The following is a 24,968-nucleotide window of genomic DNA, read 5'->3' as shown; positions in this document are numbered from 1 at the left end:
GCGTCATTTTATAGAAACTGAAGCTCTGTCGTGAAGTCTAGGGCAGGGCTGACCATGTGTGACATCATAAAGAGGTCCAAATGAGAATATATGTGCATGGAGTCTGAAAGGAACGTGGGTTCTTCAGTGTTAAGACAAATGAGATTGAGTTGACTGAGAACGTCAGTCAAGAGGGTACCTGCCGGACAGGTTCTGGAAGAACCCCAAAGGGGATGGTGTGCACAAAAGTCATCGAGCAACAAAAAGGGAAGAGGGGGTTGATCAATAAGCTGGAGGAAGTCTGTCCTGGTGCTGCCAAATGATGGAGGGAAGTACAGTTTGTAAAGAGAAAAGACGAAGTGAGGAAGGATAATGTGGACTGCAATAGCTTGCAATCAAGTGTTCAGTTACATGGTTTGGCTATGAACATGGTCCTGGATGAGCAGCATGACTCCCTCTATGAGACAGACTGCCACCCTTGGGAGTAAGATCAAAGCAGACAGAAGGAAATGCGAGAGGTCAGGGCAGACACAAGGATGCAATTTTGTTTCTAGGAGGCAGAAAACATGCAGATGCTACGATTTCAAGAGTGACTGTCATTCCTCCTTGTTGGATCTAATGCCATAAACAAACGATTGGAGGAGAGTCATCATGAAAAAAAGAGGAGGAGGGAACAAATGAATGGTTGTCACCGTGGCAGCTGCCAAACACCAGCCTTTGAAGACTCAGTGCTACAGGGAGCAGAGGCTGGAGGATCCTGTTCCATGAGATCTGCATAGGTGTTGGACTTCTCTCTTGGTCAGCCTGCAGATTCCAGAACAGAAAAACAGCAGGCAGTGCGCGCTGGCAAAATGGGAGGACAGCCGGGTGAGGGAGTCATGTGACGACACTGTTGAAGAGGATCTCCGAGTTGGGGAAGGAGAAAACTGTTTTTCTTTGTTTGATTATTTAGAGCTTTTGAGGCTGGCAGATGAAGACTCAGATGTTTATGGCTGGAGGGACGTACGAAGTTTTCACGGAAGTGTGTGTTTTGTCCTTTGCAGCCTGCTGGGTGGGAAGCAGGTGATTTTGCTGTCATGGGCATAGATTTGGTGCCTTGTTGTGCAGTTGGACAAGAAAGAGATGGGGACGCTATCATGAAACAACTGCAGTGTTGAATTTGAGATCGCAAGTCTGTGTGGCCATGTCCTTCGTGGAGTGAGGCATAGGAAGAACAGTACTGTTAAGTGGCAGATGGTAAAATTCAGGGCTTTTGACTAGCCAACAACTTGCAAACGACAGGGTAAGGTACTTTTCCTTCACCCTGATCTCATGGAAAGCCCGCTCATCGAAATACATGGGTCATTCTCAGGATGAGGCGGCATGGTTGCCATTGCAATTGATACAGTGGAGAGGGGTGTGCAATTACCCTTGTGAGCATCCCTACCACAAGTAACACATTTAGTCATGTTTTGACAGGATATGCAAGTGTGGTTGTAATGTTGACACTGGTAGCAATGGATTGGATTTGGACAATGGTGACTTCATAGCTTGCTTGGATCTTTGAAAGAAGCAGTACTCAATCAAACATGAGAAACAGATTGTGTGTAGGCTCTATGGTTTCATCAACTATTTTCAATACTCGATGGACTGCAGTGAGCCATGATCAGAGAGGTAAGTTTGGATATATCCCTCGGTCAGGCCATCAAATAGCTGAGTGTAAATATAACACATGTGAAGAATTCAGTGTTTGATAGGACTTGACACAAACACGAGAGCCATGGAGGAGTGAAGCCATAAGCAGTTGTTGGACTTGAAAATCACAACTGATCTCCAGATGTAAAGTTCCATTACATAAATGAGAGCAGGATTTCACAGGGCCTACAACTGCATCAACATATTTCTGAATAATAAATGAATTAACTCCTTCAGTACATGATACCAAGAGGAACTGAAGTGCATCTGGGGGATTCTTTCAATCTTTAGCCTCACTCCGTGTACGTTTAATAGAAGCAGACTGAGATGGTGATTGGCTCACTGTGAAAAAAAATCCCCCATGACTGTCAGCATTTCCAATGGTGTGCGTGCTCCTTCCAACTGGGGGTCCCCCCCTCAGGAGGCCTCTCTAGCCTTAGGTGACTGCTTCAAGCCACACCTTCTGAACTCCTTACAGAGGGACCAACTTGCAATTTAGGAAGGTAACAGCTCAGGCAATCGCCCCTCCCTGGGCCTGGCCTCCCCGGGGGAGGGGGTTACGTGTGAACCCTACCTGTCAAGCCAGAGGTGGGAAATAAGTGTTACCCAGTCACCCATTATGTGTCAAATGCATGGGCTCACCTTCAGGTGCGCATAGAGAGGAAGAAGAAATGTTGAGGAACCTCAAATGCCAAAGCTGAGGAAGGATAGGAGATGGAGAATGAGGAAAGAAAGAAAAAACATATGAGGTACTGTTCTGGTGTCAGACTATTACAACCTCACAACACCTTTCAAAAATATCCCAGACACATTCCCCAAGGGAGGGGAAAAAGAATACTATAAGGATAGACATGCAGCACAGAAAGGGAGGAGGTGCTGCAAAGTCTGGGGCCAAGCACGAACTCACAAAAGAATGGTGAGACCCCAGGGGGTGTGTCTTTAATGAATTCTATGCTGACTTGCACCAAACTAAATAAAAATGATTGTCTGTTCTAGAAACCAACCGCTGGAGGTGGCATAGAGTTGCTGAAACATGTTTCAGCAAGAAAACTGAGACAACCATATTTTGCAAAAATTACAGAATCCAATTTTATTGTTTCGTCTGGTAATTCAGCTGCTTTAGAGCTTTACAAACCTAAGGATAATTACTAGGTGCAAAAAAAAAAAAAAAAAAAAAAAAAAAAAAAAAAAAAAAAAAAAAAAAAAAAAATTTGGCAGCAACAGGTGAGAACAAAAACTGATATTTTAAACTTCAAGATGGTTTTCTGGATTTTTAAGTAAAAGTAGAGTATGAACATTTTCTGGTACATTATAGTAACTTTTTAATAATGGTAACTTTCATCACAGAAGTGCCATGAATACTGGTAACAGATAACTGCTAAAAATGGACACTGGTTGTCACACCACAGGTAATGACCATAAAAGTATAAATATTTTGAGTCATCAATATAATTCATAGAAATACAATTTACATGAAGCTTTCACAAGAGAACCATAAATGAAAACTGGATGTAATTTTAAACTTAGGTGGAATGTGTTGAGGGGGAAGGAGGGCAGATGAGGGGACAGTACATGAAGTTAGCAAACTAATTCACATTGTCACTTACACAACTTTCCATTGGATCATCACACTTCTCTTCACCGAATGTACTTTGTGGACAAGTCATACGTTCCCCATAAGGCACTTCCTCTTTTGCAGTACTTCCCTGAGCCTTCAGAATAAAAAAGAACCATTATTGTTTTAACTAAGGTAAGAACAAAATACAGTAATTTCTTAGTAGCTAATTCGAAATAAGATTTTACAAATATTCACAGGCAAGCAAAAAATGCTGCAAAGCAAAATGCTAATTAATGTCATCAAGAGACATAACAATTTTAGGGCACACATAATGTATGTACAGATATGTAGCAGTTGTTGGAAAGTTTTGGTTGATTATTTATTTCAGTCACAGTTGCAGTTCAATACAGGTGATAACTGGTCTTGGCTTTTATCAGCTGTCTTCAGATATACACAACAGTTTCTCACTGCAGCTACGGTGTAACTTCACCACAATGTACAGCTGTCTCAACAACAAAATACTGGGGTGGAACTTAGAAATGATCGGAAATAAACGAGTTTGGTGCCACAGGTGCTGTTGAGCATCTTTTATCTGTATACAATTAAGGTCAACCTTGATGCTGCAATAAACAAGATAATTACATCTAAGTCACGTAGATTACATTCACACATGGTACATGTGAATTCATTTGCAAAAATAATATTTCATAAGTCACATAACGAACTGAGAAATACAAACTAACTTTGTGAGAATGACCTCTTCCAAACCAGCAACCAAATGCACAGAAAACAATGCAAAACATAAGCTAAATTTCCATTACATGAGATAATATTTACACGTAACATGACCTGAAATGGACCTGATATCAATTGAGGGTTATTATACAACAGCCTCCCCCAAGATCATTATGAACTGACCGACACCACTTTTTTTATTTATCGTATGATTCAGTGCTTCCTAGGACCTTTTATGTGTATTTTTATAGGTATCATTCATTTCAATTTGCCCAAAAACGTATTCTTCTTTGTAAATACATATAGAATATTCTGGAATGACATACATTCTCGTGATTGTTAATAGATTATTGTCATTAACAGAAATATGTACATATGCCAAATTAAATATCAGATCATGAAATTGAAGTAATAAATGTTTAGCAACAAATATTACGAGGCTGTGGAAATGTTAGCATAAATAACTAATGCCTCTAAATACCACAATTGCAATTTGTAAATTCACCAACGCAGAAAGCTCATTACAATTTAAATGAAAATAACAATCATTATCCAGTGAGGTAATTTCATTCATTATTCATTTTTATGTAATTCATTGTAATTAATGATGCTTTTACCTCTTGTTAGTTACACCTCCCAAATTAAAGAAATTCCGATATTTGAGAAAGCATGTGTATTTAATTTATGTAACCTGGTAAAGCAGGATATGTATACTTTGAGCAAATATTAGCAATAAAATCCATACAGTCACTAATTACGAAATTAAAGTAAAATCAAAATAATTGTTGAAATCAGATTATGAATTAATTTTCACACATAAAACCAAGATGACGATAAAAATATTATGTTATTTGACATTATATTTTATAACCTCTACAAATGTAACAGCAGTTAGTTTAGATGGAATTGTTTTTAATTGTAAGTTACATTTTGTAATAAATTAACAGTGGTAGCAATTGTTAAAATTGTATTTAAAGCAATGCAGCGATGCTGTGCGGGCAGTCAGTCGAGTTTTGTTTACTTCAGGAGTCAGTGCAGTTCAGTTCGGTTTAGCTCAGCTTCGTCAGTTGTTTTGCACTTATGTCAGCTCTGTTGATCAGATGATGTCAAAAAATAATTTGTCAAGCTTGAAATTTTCATGCTGTTCTCATTATTTGCAGCTTCCACAACACTGATGAACCACAGGCAAACGCAAGTTAAGTAGTGACTTTTAAAGATCTTTACAGGGTGCTAGCTGTCACAGACACAAGTCCAGTTTGCTACCAGTGGAGCTTCCTAATATGACACTCTGTTTCCTGTTAGTTAACCATGAGTTAAAGAAAGTAACAGTTCCATCTTTAGGTACATGAAATTTTACTTTCTCCAAATAAATGCTATGATTTGCATAACTGAATGCTGTAGACGACAGAAGATTCTGATGAGTGGCATTTACATTAGTATTATATTTATGTTAGTGACATTTATCAACAATGAAAAGTCCAAGATGAACTGTAACAATATTATGAAAAGGGTAGTTGCTACTCACCATATAGTGGAGATACTGAGTTGCAGACAGAGACAACAATAAGTCTGTCAGTAGGTAAGCTTTTGACCCCAAGGCCTTTGTTGAACATAGGCAAAACACACACACACACACACACACACACACACACACACACACACACACACACAAGGGATTGTAGGGCAGGAGTGCGGAACAGTGAAGTTCTGTTAGTGGGAATCGGCAGGGATGAGGTGAACAATAGGGCAGTTAGGTGCAGTCGGGCGGTTAGTCAGAGGGAGGGGGAGAGAGGGTGGGTAGCAGAAAAAGAGAGAAGTAAAAAGACTGGGTGCATTTGTGGAATGAGAGCTGTGTAGTGCTGGAATGGAAACAGGGAAGGGGCTAGATGGGTAAGGACAATGACAAAGGAATAGTGAGGCCAGGAGGGTTATGGGAATGTAAGATATATTGAAGGGAGGGTTCCCACCTGGGCAGTTCAGAAAAGCTGATGTTTGTGGAAAGGATCCAGTTGGCACAGGCTGTGAAGCAGTCACTGAAATGAAGAATGACGTGTTGAGTGGCGTGGTCCAATTGTTTCTTGGCCACTTCACAAAGTCCCACCGTCCAGTCACAGAGGAGCATTCCCCTCATGACAAGAGTACCACCCAGGATGGAGCAACTGAATTACATTCTCTGCCAGGGTTTTGACTACGGTACCTCTCATCGTGCCCTGAAATGAGAAAACACCTACCCACTATCCCCCCCCCCCCCTTCCCACAATGATATTCCCACTGCCCATCGAACCTACACAATATTCTCATCCATCCCTAAACAACCCCTGCTTCCAAACCCTAATGTTTTATATCCCAGTAATAGATCTTGATGCAAGACCTGTCACATACATCCTTCCACCACCACAACATCCTCCAGTTCCGTCAAAACGATCACCTATTCCATCAAAGCCAGGGCTATATGTGAAACCAGTCATCTGATCTACAAGCTAAGCTGCAACCACTGTGCTGCATTCTTCAGGGCATGACAACCAAACAAGCTGTCCACCTGCATGAATGCCCACCGACAAACTGGCCATGAAACAACTGGACCACACTGTTGCTGACATTGTTCATTGCAGTGACTGCTTCACAGCCTGTGCCATCTGGATCCTTCCCACAAACACCAGCTTTCCTGAATTGCGCAGGTGGGAACTCTCCCTACAATACATCCTACATTACCGAAAAACCTACAGGCCTCAACCTTCGTTAGCCATTGTCCTTACCCACCTAGCCCCTTCCCTGTTCCCACTCAGTCTTTTTACTTCTCTCCTTTTCTGCTAACCCCCCTCTCTCCCTGACCCTCCATCTAATTGCCTTACTGCACCTAGCTGCCCTACTCTCCACCTCATCCCTGTATGCTCCCACTAACAGCACTTTACCGTCCTGCACACCCCCCTGTTATCCCTCCCCCTCCCTCTCCCCTACTTAGCCTCCCCCTTACCCCCACACGGTTGTCTCTTCCATCATGCGCTGCTGCTCACAGTCTGGCTCCAGCTGCCAGAGACTGGTCATGTGTGTTTGAGTTGTGTGTGTGTGGGCATGCTTGTTGTCTACATTTGACAAAGGCCTTGTTGGCCGAAAGCTTACTTTCTGACAGTTTTTTTGTTGTGCCTATCTGCTACTCAGCATCATCTCTATGGGGGTGAGAAGTAACTATCCTTTTCATAATATTGCTAGTGACATTTATATCATATACATATGTTGCTGATGAACTGAGTGATTCTAATTTTTGTGGCAAGCAATTCTGACCTAAAAACTTATTTCCATGTATGTGTTCAACAACACTACAAAGTGAGGATATACACTTCTTGGCCTGGCAGTGGAAGATTCCTTTTTAGGAAGGGGAAAAAAACCTTATTTCTCAATATACGCCCTACATAGGTCAAAGAACTTTTTCCATTATTTTCTAATGAGTACACTGCATCTCCAAAACACAGTTCTTGAAAGTGTGAAAAAAACACCTATGGCTGCCATAATTACTTCAACAGACTCAAAATATACCTCGGCCACCATTTCCTTAGATACGGACATAGATGCATGTCAGCAAGATGGTGAGTGAGACATGTTCCAAAAATTCACAGTTCAACATAACATCTTTCATCAGGGCAATGCATCTTCTACAATGGTTCTTTAGTATTGGTATTTGTACTTTCGCAGTGGAAGTCTCTTCTCATATTTTGCATCCAGTTGGACCGAAAGACTGACAAATTATTCATGTGTTGTTTTCACCTCTTGTATTAATGAATAGAGAGATTTCCTTATGTATCCCAGAAAATAACTGCCACTTGTTTGGTGGAGCCACTAGCTCTCACCCAGTGTTATGTTGCACTCATTGTGAATGTGTGATGGAGATGGCAGCACCATACAGCACACAGATCTCAGGCAGAGTTGAGAGTGGGGACTGTTTTCGATACAATGGCAAAAAGTCTTCCTGGTGGGTGCCATAAATGCTGAGTGCCATCAAGACGACCACAAGACTGCATTTATGGTATATTGCCAGGCAATGTTGATGTGTGATGATGGCACGAATGGAACTTTAAATCAGCCGTAACAATAGACAAGGCAGTGACCATGGAATCATGGCATCAACGTTTGGAAAAATATGCACAGCTGCGGAGAGATTATGTAGGGAAGTGACACAAGGTTCACAGTTTTCATATGATTAGTTTGTGTTTTGTGTGAGGCGGGAGGTGGAGGGTGTGGAATTGAGGTGTTGTAACTTGAATGCATCTCCTAAACTAGTAGCATGTAAAAATGAAATACTTAAAGCACTGTGTGTGTGTGTGTGTGTGTGTGTGTGTGTGTGTGTGTGTGTGTGCGCGCGCGCGCGATTGAGTGAGTGAGTGAGTGAGAGAATGAGGGTGGGGAGATATTATATTGCAGCTCTACAGAACTCTTAATGTAAGGTGATATCTGTAGACACCATGCTGGGAGGTGTACCTCCTGTAAGTACTGCTCAATCTTTCTGCCTCTCTAATTTTAAGAACTTTGTCAAATTAATTTTTATTTTATGGAAGTAGTTACCAATATGGAACAAATGTCACTCAAAGTATTTTGCAGATCAAACAAAGTATCACACATTATGCTTTTCCCTCTGGTACCATACATAGTAAGAAATATTTTTAGATTGTTTAATGTGCAAGACTACCTTATATATACATTTGTCTACATGACTTTTGACATGAAAGGATACATTAGCCTAGCACATAAAATGGTGAAGCAATCATAATAACTGCCTTCTAATGCAGCAAATAGCCCACAAATGGCTAACATGAAATAGATGATATTTATTTTCTACTGTTGGGTTAATATCCACAATGAGATTTATTATACACCAGTATCAAGGTAACAAAGACAATGTCATACTTCCAAAGAACAATCACACTGTTCAAGGCTAATAGAAGTCTTCAGTCATTGAATGTATACCATACAATTTGCATGGGTGATCAATAATGTCTGTTTTTAATTGTCTTTTAATTTGTAAGAAATCTCAATTTCTTGCTTAACATTAGATGGAAGTTCCTGAGAAACTTCCCACCAACATACAAAATGCCACTCTGAATCCTACACAAGGTGACTAATTCTATAGTGATTTTATTTTCCTGATTTGTACTGTGAACTTTAATGCAATGTCAGAGAAAGGGAAGAGGAAGCAAATGAAGATGAGTTGGGAGATATGACACCATGAGAAGAATTTAAGCAGCACTGAAAGACCAAAGCTAAATCAAGAACCCTGGAGTAGATGAAATTACCTCAGAATTACTGAGATCCCTGGGAGAGCCAGGATACCAAAGGTATCTCAAGTACTACCCTCTCCTGCAGGTCCTATCTCCTCTGCAGGAAGTATGGGATCTATCACCATTTGTCCACTTGACTGCATGTGTCATGCCACTGGTAGATCTAGGTGTCCTGTACAGGGTAGACAGGGACCAGGGAGGGCTCAACATGCTGTACAAATCCTTCTAACCAACAAATTAAAGGTGCTGTCTTTCACTGAAACTGAGCCGCTGGAGCCCACTTTACTTGGTCTGGGGAAACCTGCTTTGCCTGTGTCAAGAAGAGGCAAAAACAGAAGGGCAGGGGTTTATTAATTGTCGGCAGTTCAAATGTATGGCAAGTAACGGTACATCATAGGGAAATGGCAGCAAGGGACAGGAAGAAACACAGCAATTGTGTACGCCTGGGGGCCTCATTCAACAAGTTGAAGAGACTATTCCAGCATCCACTGAGAGAACAGGTTGCAACCAACTTCAGATTGTGGTGCATGTTGGAACAAATGACACCTGTCGTTTGGGTTCCGAGATAATATTTGGATCATTCCAGCGACCAGAAGAGAAGACTGAGAAGACCATCCTTGCACACGGAGTCTCAATGGAGCTCACAATTTGCAGCATTGTCTCCAGAACTGATTCCTGGTTTTGAGTCGAGTCAGAAGATTGAACCAGAGACTTCAAGGGTTCTGTGACAAGCTAGGCTGCGACTTTCGGGACTTGCAGCAAAGGTTTGAAAACTGCGGGGTCCCCCTAAATTGGCCAGATGTGCATTACACATCAGAGGCTGCAATACAGGTAGCTGACTGTACGTGGGTTGCAAACAAATTTTTTTTAGATTAGGCAACTTTCCATCCACTCCAAATAACAACAGCTGTTGGAGACCCAGAAGTATTAGTGTAAGGTCCAAAAGAATGTCCACTACAGGCCACAGTATTAAAATCCTAGTAGCTAACTCCCGAAGCATTCGCAACGAAGTGACAGAGTTTGAAGCACTCCTGAAAAGCAGTGAAGCTTACATAATAAGAAAGCTAGTTGGAACCTGAATTTGATAGCAGTGAGATTTTTGAGGAAAATTTAAGTCTATATTGAAAGGGTAGGCTAATGGGGAATGGAGGTGGTGTATTTGTCACAGTAGATAAGAAATCAGATGCGCATAAAATGGTAACTGGATCCTTCTGATGCCAATCAGTGGAAATTTTAATCATCCAACAATCAACTGTGAATATTACAGTTTTGTTATTGGTGATTGTTACAGTTCATAATGGGAGGGACCCTCCACAGTACACAATCACTGTAAAGAAACTTGTACAAAAACAGAATACTTCCTAAGAGGTGAAAAACAGGAACATAGGATTACAGATAGAGAGATGATGAATGAAATGCGTTTGGCTGTCAAGAGAGCAAAGTGTGAAGCCTTCAATGACTACCACAGCAGCAAATTGCAAAACGATCTTTCACGAAACACAAAGAAATTCTGTTCATACGTATAGGCTGTTAGTGGCACCAAAGTTCATGTCCAATCACTTGGGAATGAGATAGAACTGAAACTGAGGATAGCAATGCGAAAGCTGAAATACTTAACTCTGTTTTCATTTGTTCCTTTACAAAAGAAAACCAAGAGAACTGCCCCAATTTAATTCTCATACCACAGAAAGAAAGAGTGAAATCAATGTTAGTGTTAGTGGTGTTGAGGAACAGCTGACATCATTAAGAATGAACAAAATTCTGGGGCCTAATGTAATACCTATCAGATTCTATTCTGAATTTGCAGCCATGCTGGGCCCTCTTCTAACAATGATCTATCCTAGATCCCTCGAACAAAAGACCTTGCCCACTAGACAAAAGATAGCACAGGTCATACCCACTTACAAGAAGGGTTGTAGAAGTGATCCACAAAACTACCATCCAATATGCTCGATTTTTTAGAATCTTCAAACATATTCTGAGGTCAAACACACTGAAGTACCCCAAACACAATGATCTCCTCCATGCCAATCAGTATGGATTCTGAAAACTTCTATCATGTGAAAACCAAGTTGTGCTTTTCACAAATGACATAATGAAAGCTTTGGATCAAAGGCAACCATGTAGATGCAGTATTTCTTGATTTCCAAAAAGCTCTTGACTCAATACCATTTCTACACTTATTATCAAAAGTACAATCACATGTGATATCAAGAAAAATTTGTGACTGGATTGGGTATTTTTTGATTGGGAGGATGCAGCATTTTATTTTGGATGGAGAGTCATTGTCAGATCTAGAAGTAACTTCGGGTATGCCCCAGTGTGGTGTGTTGGAGCCCTTGCTGTTCATGTTGCATATTAATGATCTTGTGGACAATAGTATCCTCAGACTTTTTGGAGATGATGAGGTTATCTTTAATGAAGTACTGTCTGAAACGAGCTGCATAAATATTCGGTCACATGTTGAAAAATTTCAAAGTGGTGCAAAAACTGGTAATTTGTTTAAATGTCGAGAAATTTAAAACTGAACACTTAACAAACTGAAAAAATGTAGTATTCTATGACTATCATATCAATGAGTCACTGTTGGAATTGGCCAACTACAACAAATACCTGGGTGTAACACTTTGTAGGGATATGAAATGGAATCAATAAAATTTTCTCGGTTTACAAGCCACATCATTTTGGATAAATCCCTTGAGCTTTCGACAGCTGTCTTTGCCATCATCATCAGGAGCTGAAATCAATGACTGCTGGGGCTGGCATAGCGTTCAGCTTATATAGATGTAATGGCAGCAGCTGGAAGCTTCCAGAGAGCGCCAGAGTGGTGCATGCATCAAAGACATGTTGAACAGGCCCTAGCAGCACTGTCCTGCCATGGACCGAGTGACACTGCATGGCGCGAGCGGCCGGTGACACATTTAAATCTGTTGCTCCTGTGACCTTACAAGCTTCAAGTCTATGAATTTGCTTCCACTCAATGTCCCATGATGGATGGAGTCGCTACGAGCTGCACAACTTACCTTCTGCGCATGTGTCACTCTGGTCCTCTCTGGAAGATTCCCAACACTGCCATTACATCTATAAAAGCGGAACAAAGTGGGAGCCCTGGCAGTCAGTGATTTCAAATCTTGATCACAATGGCGGAGACAGTTGTTGAAAGCTCAAGTGTTTTATTCAAAATGACATGGCTTGTACACCAAGATTTCATTGAAGCATGCCACTGCGAAAGACTCTGAGGACACAGGGATGATCACACAGGCTCAGTCACGAGTAAAGAAGGTGGTAGACTTCAGTTTATTAGTAAAATACTGGGAAAATGGAATCGGTCTACAAAGGAGATTGCTTACAAATCGCTCGTTACAAACCATTCTGGAATATTGCTCAACTGTGAGGGACCCATATCAAACAGGACTAACAGTGGACATTGAACATATACAAAGAAGGGCAGCACGAATTTTCATAAATTTGTTTCACATGTGGGAGAATGTCACAGAGATGCTGAAGAAATTGAACTAGCAGACACTTGAAGATAGATGTAGACAACCCCGAGAAAGCTTACTTACAAAGTTTTGAGAAGCTTCAAAAGATGACTAGGAATATTCTACAACACTCTACTCATCACTCACATAGGAATTGCGAGGACAAGATTAGCTTAATTACAGCACACATAGAGGCATTTAAATGATCATTCTTCTCATGCTCTATACATGAATGGTACAGAAGAAACCCTAATAACTGGTACAATGGGCCTTATCCTCTGCCATGCATTTCACAGTGGTTTGTAGAGTATAGATGCAGACGTAGCCAGCCGTGACAAAACTATCCCACACGATACGCAAGACACAAGAGGCAGGTGAAATATCCTCAGATTTCAAGAAGAATGTAATAATTGCAATTACAAAGAAAACAGGTCCTGACAGGTGTGAATATTAGCAAACTATCAGTTTAATAAGTCATAGTTACAAAATACTGACAAATTGTTTATAAAACAATGGAAAAACTGGTAGAAATCGGCCTTAGGAAAGATCAGTTAGGGCTCTGGAGAAATGTAGGAACATAAGAGACAATACTGTCCTACAACTTATCTCAGAAGATGGGCTGAAAAAAGGCAAACCTACATTTATAGCATTTGTAGATTTAGTGAAAACTTTTGAGAATGTTAAATGGAATACAGTACAACATTCTGAAAATAACAAGGATAAAACATGAGGAGTGAAGGTTCTTCAAAACTTGTATAGAAACCAGATTGCCATATAAAACTCAAAGGATATGAAATGGAGGTAGTGCTCAAGAAAAGAGTGAGACATGATTGTAGTCTATTGCCGATGTTATTCAATCTGTACATTAACCAACCAGTTAAGGAAACAAAGAGAAATTTAGAGAGGAAATTAAAGTTCATGGACAAAAAATAAAAACTTTGAGGTTTGCTGATGACATTGTAATGCTCTTGGAGACAGCAAAGGACTTGGAAGAGTAGTCAAATGGAACAGTCTGGTTTTGGAAAGAAGGATATAAGATGAACGTTAACAAAAGGAAAAATTGGGTAATGGAATGCAGGCAAATTAAATCAGGTGATGCTGATAGAATTACATTTGGAAATGAGAGATGAAAAGTAGTAGCTGAGTTTTGCCTTTTGGGCAGCAAAATAACTGACAATGGCCAAAGTATAGAGGATATAAAATGCAGACTGGCTAAGCATGAAAAGCATCTCTGAGCAGGAGATTTTGTTAACATGTAATATAAATTTAAGTGTTAGAAATTCTTTGCTGGGGATATCTGTCTAGAATGTAGCCTTGGATGGAACTGAAATGTGGACAAAAAGCAGTTCAGACAAGAAGAAAATAGATGACTTTGAATGTGGTGCTACAGAAAATTGCCGAGGATTAGAGAAGTACAAAGAACAAATTATGAGGCAGTTTTGAAAAAAGAAATTGCGGTACAAAGAAATTTATGGCACGATTTGAATAAAAGATCATCACTGCCACCACCACCACCACCACCACCACCACCACCACCACCACCACCTTAGTGTTCTGTACATCACAGAACAAATGAAAGTCATTTTTATTATTAGCAATAAATTTCATTAAGAAGAAATGCATTGGAAAGTGAGTAGCAGGATTTCAAGAACTTTGAAGATGCCACTGCAAAGTGTGCAATTATCCACTTTACACAATACAATTACTGCTTGCTTTTGTTGAAAGAATACTTCCTTTACTCCATCTGCATTGTTCCAGAATGCAAATTCCACAAGACAGTAAGTAGTCAAACTGTGCAACAAAACACAACAACCTGTTATTCATAGGTCTAATTGAGCTGCCTCATTAGTTTATCTGTTTGCTGATGCTTCTTTTCTATACAGCCAAATCACAAATAATTTTATATATACTGTTTAATTTAATATACCTCTTAAGATAAAAAGAGATGCACAATGAAGGTATAATCAGAACAGGATAGAAATTGGTAGAAGTGATATGCATGTACAGATAAACAAATGAATATAATTTCAGAAAAATTGGACAATTGATTCAAGAGAAAGTGAGTCACAAAATGAGCAAGTCAGCAAAGCATTGGTCCACCTGTCGCCTTTATGCAAGCAGTTATTTGGCTTGGCACCAAGAGTTGCTGGATGTCATGAAGGATATCGAGCTAAATACTGTCCAATTGGTGCATTAGACAGTCAAAAGCCTGAGTTGATTGGAAGGCCCTGCTTTATATTGCTCTAAAAGTTCTCAGCTGGGAAGAGAAGGGGGCAACCTTTCAGGGTGAGGTAGGGTTTAGTATGCAAGAAGACAAGCAGTTGAAACTCTCACCAGGCAGACATTACCTTGGTGCAATGTAAACCTAGGAAGGCTTGCTATGGAGAACAACAAAATGGAACATAGAATACTGTCGAGGTACCACCCTACTACAATGGTACTGTGGATGACAACAAAGGGGTCCTGCCGTGAAAAGAGATTGCACCTCAAACCATCAATCCTGGTTGTTGGACTGTATGGTGGGTGACAGTCAGATTGGTATTCCACCACTGCACAGAGAATCTCCAGACACGTCTTAGCTGATCACTGGGTCTTAACTTGAAGTGGGACTCATCACTGAAGAAAATTCTACTCTACCCAATAAGATTCCAGGTCAAAGACATGTCTGGGCACATTTTGGACAGCAGTGGGTACCAACGCGACTGTCACACACCACGTGCCCGCCAGTTTTGGGAGGTGCTCTGGAGTACCATTTCTTTTCATAGCAGGACCCCTTTGGTTGTCACCCATGGCAACTTACAGCACAGAGGTATTGTTGACTATATTCTACACCCTGTTTTGTAACCCTTTATAGCAAGCCATCCTCACCTTGCATTTGAGCAAGGTAATGCCCACCTGCACAGGGTGAGAATTTCTACTGGTTGTCTTCGTGCTTGCCAAACTCTATCTTGGCCAGCAAGGTCACTAGATCTCTCACCAGTTGAGAACGTTTGAAGCTTTATGGGGAGGGTCCTCCAACCATCTTGGGATTTTGCTGATCTAATGTGCCAGTTGGATAGAATTTGACATGATATCCCTCAGGAAAGGCAAACCTACATTTCTAGCATTTGTAGACTTAGAGAAAGCTTTTGACAATGTTGACTGGAATACTCTCTTTCAAATTCTAAAGGTGGCAGGGGTAAAATACAGGGAGCGAACGGCTATTTACAATTTGTACAGAAACCAGATGGCAGTTATAAGAGTCGAGGGGCATGAGAGGGAAGCAGCGGTTGGGAAGGGAGTGAGGCAGGGTTGCAGCCTCTCCCCAATGTTATTCAATCTGTATATTGAGCAAGCAGTAAAGGAAACAAAAGAAAAATTTGGAGTAGGTATTAAAATTCATGGAGAAGAAATAAAAACTTTGAGGTTCGCCGATGACATTGTAATTCTGTCAGAGACAGCAAAGGACTTGGAAGAGCAGTTGAACGGAATGGATGGTGTCTTGAAGGGAGGATATAAGATGAACATCAACAAAAGCAAAACGAGGATAATGGAATGTAGTCGAATTAAGTCGGGTGATGCTGAGGGTATTAGATTAGGAAATGAGACACTTAAAGTAGTAAAGGAGTTTTGCTATTTGGGGAGCAAAATAACTGATGATGGTCGAAGTAGAGAGGATATAAAATGTAGACTGGCAATGGCAAGGAAAGCGTTTCTGAAGAAGAGAAATTTGTTAACATCGAGTATAGATTTAAGTGTCAGGAAGTCATTTCTGAAAGTATTTGTATGGAGTGTAGCCATGTATGGAAGTGAAACATGGACGGTGAATAGTTTGGACAAGAAGAGAATAGAAGCTTTCGAAATGTGGGGAGAAGAGAAGTTTGTGGCACAACTTGACCAGAAGAAGGGATCCGTTGGTAGGACATGTTCTGAGGCATCAAGGGATCACCAATTTAGTATTGGAGGGCAGTGTGGAGGGTAAAAATCGTAGGGAGAGACCAAGAGATGAATACACTAAGCAGATTCAGAAGGATGTAGGTTGCAGTAGGTACTGGCAGATGAAGAAGCTTGCACAGGATAGAGTAGTATGGAGAGCTGCATCAAACCAGTCTCAGGACTGAAGACCACAACAACAACAATAACAACAACATCCCTCAGCAGGACATCTTGCAACACATCAATCCATGCCAATATGAATAACTGCTTGCATAAGAGCCAGAGGTGGACCAATGCATTGCTCAATTTGTGAAGCTTTTTTTTTTTGCATAAAACATCTGCTTTTCCTGAAACTGTAATCACGTGTATGTGTATGTGTGCATGTCATATCTACTAATTTCCATTCCATTCAGATAATGCTGCTTTCTTTTCTCCCTTAGACCATTACCCCCCAAATGCAATCACACATTTGCTAATGCCCCAGCCTCCCTCCCCCTTGACATCTGTTGACCCAACCTCCCCCACATTATCACCAACTTTAGCACCTGACTAAACTTTTACATTCGAAGACTTTTCTTGGAACACTTTTATTTTTGAAATGATGAAAGATGAATGATATTTAGTGTGTGTGTTTTGAGGGGGAGGGGGGGGGGGGTTAGAATGAATGACGAAGGGATTCGTGGTGCATCACAAGTGCTACCCATAACTTCCTCTAACTATCCACACTGAGGGTAAACACTTACTACAAAACATACTTCCCCTGCATTACTTCTCTCCATTGCGGCACTTACTTGACATGCACACTGCAACCTCATTTAAAATCAAACAAGTTCAGATGTTTACACTATACTTATGATTTGCGAATCACTCCTTACTTCTGAACAGTCGAAATTGGACGACTTCAGACTGTTAGTGCTTTGTGTCTAACTAGTCTAATAATAATAATAATAATTATTATTATTATAATAAACCCCGTGGAGACCCGGGAAAAGAATAGGCCTCTGGTATGTTCTGCCAGTCACAAAAGGCAACGAAAAGAACAAACCACTAATAAGGCTAACCCCCCTTTTAGTGTGATTAGTTGGTTCAGGACAGAACTAATTAAACCTGGGACAAGCGCTGTCATGGTCATGGACGACGCTTGAACCCTATGCCTGTCCACAATGGTAACGACACTGCTAGCCACACGGAAAATGATTTAAATCCAAACAGAGGTGTTTAGCTGGATAGATGGTCAGATGAAGTTAACTGACACCTCATGTTCTGTTATTACCAAGCAACAAACTTAGGAACCAACACAACTGGATACAGATCACAAGTATACACAACATTTATTACCAGATACCCAGAATTAAAATTTTTAACAGAACAACCAGCTGATCAGATCCGTGTAATAATCAAAAATAACAGGATACCCCAGTCAGAATTAGAAAACATCAGACAACAAGTACAACAAATACTGGAACAAAATAATGTGCAATCAGAAGAAGAAGAAGAAGAAGAAGAAGAAAATACAGTAACGGACTCAAACATACCAGAGCAAACAAACAAAGAACAACACGCATCAATTAAACAATCAGAGGAAAATGAAATCTTAAGACAGCCACCAGAACAAGCACAAATAGAACACGAAGTGACACACATGTTAGATATAGAGGAAAAATTTCAGCTGACATATAGAGAATACAAAGACACAAATACAGACATTAGACCATTCTTGCATAGACCTCCAAATAACCCACAAGTCGAAACAACAATAACAACTATCAATACAATCATACACAACATACTAAATGAAAATACAACTACGGAAGAGTTACAACTACTGGTTTATATAGGAGTGCTCACTACACTAAATATACACACTAGGCAGAGATCAGAACCAACCAACACACAGAAGAAACCCACAAAACCAGCATGGCAACACAGGCTACAGATCAGAGTAGAAAAACTGAGAAAAGACATCGAACAGCTAACACAATTTATAAGAAATGAAATATCAGACAAAAAACGAAAAAGGTTAGGTAAAATCTCACAACAAGAAGCGATAGAGCAATTAGATGAAAAAAAGCAGAAATTACAAGCATTGGCCAAACGACTTAGAAGATACAAAAAAAGGGAAAATAGAAGGAAACAAAACCAAGCATTCAACACAAACTAAAAGAAATTTTACCAGACAATAGATAACACACACATTAAAATAGACAACCCACCAAACATAACAGACATGGAACACTTCTGGAGCAACATATGGTCAAACTCGGTACAGCATAACAGGCATGCACGGTGGATACAATCAGAAACAGACACATACAAGATGATACCACAAATGCCTGAAGTGATAATTTTGCAACATGAAGTCACCCAAGCAATTAATTCTACTCACAGTTAGAAAGCCCCTGGAAAAGATAAAATAGCAAATTTCTGGCTAAAGAAGTACACCTCAACACATTCACATCTAACTAAATTATTTAACAGTTACATTGCAGACCCATACACATTCCCTGATACACTTACACATGGAATAACTTATCTGAAACCTAAGGATCAAGCAGACACAGCAAACCCAGCTAAATATCACCCCATAACATGCCTACAAACAATATACAAAATATTAACATCAGTCATTTCACAGAAATCAATGCCACATACAACACACAACAAAATAATTAATGAAAAACAAAAAGTCTGCTGCAAAGGAGCACAAGGATGTAAAGAGCAACTGATAATAGATGCAGAGGTGACATATCAAGCTAAAACTAAACAAAGGTCGCTACACTACGCATACATTGATTACCAAAAAGCTTTTGATAGTGTACCCCACTCATGGTTACTACAAATATTAGAAATATGCAAAGTAGATCCTAAATTGATACAGTTCCTAAACATAGTAATGAAAAACTGGAAAACCACACTTAATATCCAAACAAATTCAAATAATATCACATCACAGCCAATACAGATTAAGTGTGGAATATACCAAGGAGACTCATTAAGTCCTTTCCGGTTCTGCCTTGCTCTGAACCCACTATTCACTATTCAACATGCTAAACAATACAAATTAAGGATACAATATTACTGCAACATACCAGCACAAAATCACACATTTGCTATACATGGATGATCTAAAACTACTGGCAGCAACAAATCAACAACTCAACGAATTACTAAAGATAACAGAAGTATTCAGCAATGATATAAATATGGCTTTTGGAACAGACAAATGTAAGAAAAATAGCATAGTCATGGGAAAACATACTAAACAAGAAGATTACATATTGGATAACCACAGTGACTGAATAGAAGCGATGGAAGAAACAGATTCCTATAAATATCTAGGATACAGACAAAAAATAGGAATAGATAATACAAATATTAAAGAATAACTAAAAGAAAAAAAATAGACAAAGACTAACAAAAATACTGAAAACAACTGACAGCAAGAAACAAGACAAAAGCTATAAATACTCATGCTATACCAATATTGACCTACTCATTTGGAGTAGTGAAATGGAGTAACACAGACCTAGAATCACTCAATTCACTTACACGATCACAATGCCACGAATATAGAATACATCACATACAAACAGAAAGATTCACATTAAGCAGAAAGGAAGGAGAAAGGGGATTTATTGACATAAAAAACCTACATTATGGACAGGTAGACAATTTAAGAAAATTCTTTCTAGAATGAACAGAAACTAGCAAAATACAAAAAGCAATCACTCATATAAATACATCGGTTACACCATTGCAAATTCATAGCCACTTCTACAACCCTTTAGATCACATAACATCAACAGATATGAAGAAAGTAAATTGGAGAAAGAAAACACTACATGGCAAGCAACCGTGTCATTTAACACAGCCACACATCGATCAAGACGCATCCAATACATGGCTAAGAAAAGGCAATATATACAGTGAGACAGAAGGATTCATGATTGCAATACAGGATCAAACAATAAACACCAGATATTACAGCAAGCATATTATTAAAGATCCCAATACCACAACAGATAAATGCAGACTTTGCAAACAACAAATAGAAACAGTAGACAACATCACAAGCAGATGTACAATACTAGCAAATACAAAATACCCCAGAAGACATGACAATGTAGCAAAAATAATACATCATCAACTTGCCACACAACATAAAATAATAAAACAACACATTCCCACATACAAGTATGCACCACAAAATGTACTGGAGAATGATGAATACAAATTATACTGGAACAGAACCATTATAACAGATAAAACAACACCACCTAACAAACCTGACATGATACTCACCAATAAAAATAAGAAATTAACACAACTAATCGAAATATCCACATCCATTACAACAAATATACAGAAGAAAACAGGAGAAAAAATTGAAAAATACATCCAACTGGCTGAGGAAGTCAAGGGCAAGTGGCATCAGGATAAAGTTGACATTATACCAATTATACCATCAACTGCAGGAGTCATACCACACAATATCCACCAGTACATCAACGCAATACAGCTACATCCAAACTTATATATACAACTACAGAAATCTGTAATTATTGATACATGTTCAATTACCCGAAAGTTCCTAAATGCAATGTAACATATACCATACAGTTAAAAGGAAGTCACGCTTGATCAAGGTCCGCGTCACTTTCCGTTTCTAACACGACATAACATCTGAGAAAGGAAAGAAATAATAATAATAATATTAATAATAATTACTGTGCACAGCCTTATGTAGTTACCACTGTATCTTGCTCTATTAATTCATTTGTGTTGTTGTTGTTGTTGTTGTTGTCTTCAGTCCTGAGACTGGTTTGATGCAGCTCTCCATGCTACTTTATCCTGTGCAAGCTTCTTCATCTGCCAGAACCTACTGCAACCTACATCCTTCTGAATCTGCTTAGTGTATTCATCTCTTGGTCTCCCTCTACGATTTTTATCCTCCACACTGCCCTACAATGCTAAATTTGTGATCCCTTGATGCCTCAGAACATGTCCTACCAACCGATCCCTTCTTCTAGTCAAGTTGGCCCACAAACTTCTCTTCTCCCCAATTCTATTCAATACCTCCTCATTAGTTACGTGATCTACCCACCTAATCTTCAACATTCCTCTGTAGCACCACATTTCGAAAGCTTCTATTCTCTTCTTGCCCAAACTATTTATTGTCCCTGTTTCACTTCCATACATGGCTACACTCCATACAAATACTTTCAGAAACAACTTCCTGACACTTAAATCTATCCTCAATGTTAACAAATTTCTCTTCTTTAGAAACGCTTTCCTTGCCATTGCCAGTCTACATTTTATATCCTCTCTACTTCGACCATCATCAGTTATTTTGCTCCCCAAATAGCAAAACTCCTTTACTACTTTAAGTGTCTCATTTCCTAATCTAATTCCCTCAGCATCACCCGACTTAATTCGACTACATGACATTATCCTCGTTTTGCTTTTGTTGATGCTCATCTTATATCCTCCTTTCAAGACACTGTCCATTCCGTTCAACTGCTCTTCCAGGTCCTTTGCTGTCTCTGACAGAATTACAATGACATCAGCAAACCTCAAACTTTTTATTTCTGCTCCATGGATTTTAATACCTACTCCAAATTTTTCTTTTGTTTCCTTTACTGCTTGCTCAATTGTAAATAGCCTTTTGCTCCCTATATTTTACCCCTGCCACTTTCAGAATTTGAAAGAGAGTATTCCAGTCAACATTGTCAAAATCTTTCTCTAAGTCCACAAATGCTAGAAATGTAGGTTGACTTTCCTTGACCTATTTTCTAAGATAAGTCGTAGGGTCAGTATTGCCTCACATGTTCCAACATTTCTACGGAATCCAAACTGATCTTCCCCGAGGTCAGCTTCTGCCAGCTTTTCCATTCGTCTGTAAATAATTTGCGTTAGTATTTTGCAGCTGTGACTTATTAAACTGACAGTTCGGTAATTTTCACATCTGTCAACACCTGCTTTCTTTGGGATTGGAATTATTATATTCTTCTTGAAGTCTGAGGATATTTCGCCTGTCTCGTACATCTTGCTCACCAGATGGTAGAGTTATGTCAGGACTGGCTCTCCCAAGGACGTTAGTAGTTCCAATGGAATGTTGTCTACTCCCGGGGCCTTGTTTCGCCTCAGGTCTTTCAGTGCTCTGTCAAACTCTTCACACAGTATGGTATCTCCAATTTCATCTTCATCTTCATCCTCTTCCATTTCCATAATATTGTCCTCAAGCACATCGCCCTTGTATAGACCCTCTATATACTCCTTCCACCTTTCTGCTTTCCCTTCTTTGCTTAGAACTGGTTTTCCATCTGAGCTCTTGATATTCATACAAGTGGCTCTCTTTTCTCCAAAGGCCTCTTTAATTTTCCTATAGGCAGTATCTATCTTACCCCTAGTGAGATAAGCCTCTACATCCTTACATTTTTCCTCTACCCATGCCTGCTTAGCCATTTTGCACTTCCTGTCGATCTCTTTTTTGAGACGTTTGTATTCCTTTTTGCCTGCTTCATTTACTGCCTTTTTATATTTTCTCCTTTCATCAGTTAAATTCAATATTTCTTCTGGTACCCAAGGCTTTCTACTAGCCCTCGTCTTTTTACCTACTTGATCCTCTGCTGCCTTCACTACTTCATCCCTCAAAGCTACCCATTCTTCTTCTACTGTATTTCTTTCCCCCATTCCTGTCAATTGTTCCCTTATGCTCTCCCTGAAACTCTATACAACCTCTGGTTTAGTCAGTTTATCCAGGTACCATCTCCTTAAATTCCCACCTTTTTTGAAATTTCTTCAGTTTTAATCTACAGTTCATAACCAATAGATTGTGGTCAGAGTCCATATCTGCCCCTGGAAATGTCTTACAATTTAAAACCTGGTTCCTAAATCTCTGTCTTATCGTTATATAATCTATCTGATACCTGTCAGTATCTCCAGGATTCTTCCATGTGTACAACCTTCTTTTATGATTCTTGAACCAAGTGTTAGCTATGATTAAGTAATGCTCTGTGCAAAATTCTACCTGACGGCTTCCTCTTTCATTTCTTACCCCCAATCCATATTCACCTACTATGTTTCCTTCTCTCCCTTTTCCTACTCTCGAAGTCTGGTCACCCATAACTATTAAATTTTCAGTTCCCTTCACTACCTGAATAATTTCTTTTATCTCATCATACATTTCTTCAGTTTCTTTGTCATCTGCAGAGCTAGTTGGCACATAAACTTGTACTACTGTAGTAGGTGTGGGCTTCGTGTCTATCTTGGCCACAATAATGCGTTCACTATGCTGTTTGTAGTAGCTTACCCGCACGCCTATTTTTTTATTCATTATTAAACCTACTCCTGCATTACCCCTATTTGATTTTGTATTTATAACCCTGTATTCACCTGACCAGAAGTCTTGTTCCTTCTGCCACCAGACTTCACTAATTCCCACTATATCTAACTTTAACCTATCCATTTCCCTTTTTAAATTTTCTAACCTACCTGCCCGATTAAGGAATCGGGCATTCCACACTCCAATCCGTAGAATGCCAGTTTTCTTTTTACTGATAACGACGTCCTCCTGAGTAGTCCCCGCCCGGAGATCCGAATGGGGGACTATTTTACCTCCGGAATATTTTACCCAAGGCGACGCCATCATCATTTAACCATACAGTAAAGCTGCATGCCCTCGGGAAAAATTACGGCTGTAGTTTCCCCTTGCTTTCAGCCGTTCGCAGTACCAGCACAGCAAGGCCGTTTTGGTTAGTGTTGCAAGGCCAAATCAGTCAATCATCCAGACTGTTGCCCCTGCAATTACTGAAAAGGCTCAGGAACCACACGTTTGTCTGGCCTCTCAACAGATACCCCTCCGTTGTGGTTGCCCCTACGGTACGGCTATCTGTATCGTTGAGGCACGCAGGCCTCTCCCCAATGGCAAGGCCCATGGTTCATGGGGAGGATCAATTCATTTATCTGTTTCAAAGTGTAATGAAGCTATTTCTAGACATCTGCAGAACTATCTACAAATTAGAGAAGACATTACATGAAATATTTTGCATTTTTGTGTTTATGTCTCACTTTTATCATCAGCAATGTAAGGGACAAAGCACAACACGTGTGTGTTGTGGATGGGCTATATCAGGCACCTGTAACCTCCACTGAATTAATGCTACCACTTGAGGAAATAGTAATTACTGATAATTTATATAATCAATTTTAGATTCTTACAAAACTGTGATAATAGTAATGATCTTTTGAGAGTAATTTAATTTCTTGACTGAAACAGAACTTGTTGAACTAACTTCCGGAATACGTCTAGTGTAATTGAGTTTGTGTCCTCTATTTCTACCCTAGTACCACCAG

General features: G+C 39.7%; 1 protein-coding gene across 1 annotated transcript in view; it reads right to left on the bottom strand.

The window, feature by feature from the left end:
• LOC126174834 (E3 ubiquitin-protein ligase TRAIP) overlaps positions 1-24,968 on the bottom strand; it is a 224,806-nt gene that overhangs the window by 21,572 nt on the left and 178,266 nt on the right. Inside the window, exon 7 of the mRNA XM_049921214.1 lies at positions 3,261-3,365. Within this exon, the coding sequence (XP_049777171.1) occupies positions 3,261-3,365 (105 nt within the window). The remainder of the gene's footprint in view (positions 1-3,260; positions 3,366-24,968) is intronic.

The sequence above is a fragment of the Schistocerca cancellata genome, chromosome 3, assembly GCF_023864275.1.
Source record: "Schistocerca cancellata isolate TAMUIC-IGC-003103 chromosome 3, iqSchCanc2.1, whole genome shotgun sequence".
In the NCBI taxonomy this organism is placed as follows: domain Eukaryota; kingdom Metazoa; phylum Arthropoda; class Insecta; order Orthoptera; family Acrididae; genus Schistocerca; species Schistocerca cancellata.
The sequence above is the reverse complement of the archived record's forward strand: the minus strand, read 5'-3'. Positions and strand labels throughout refer to the sequence as shown.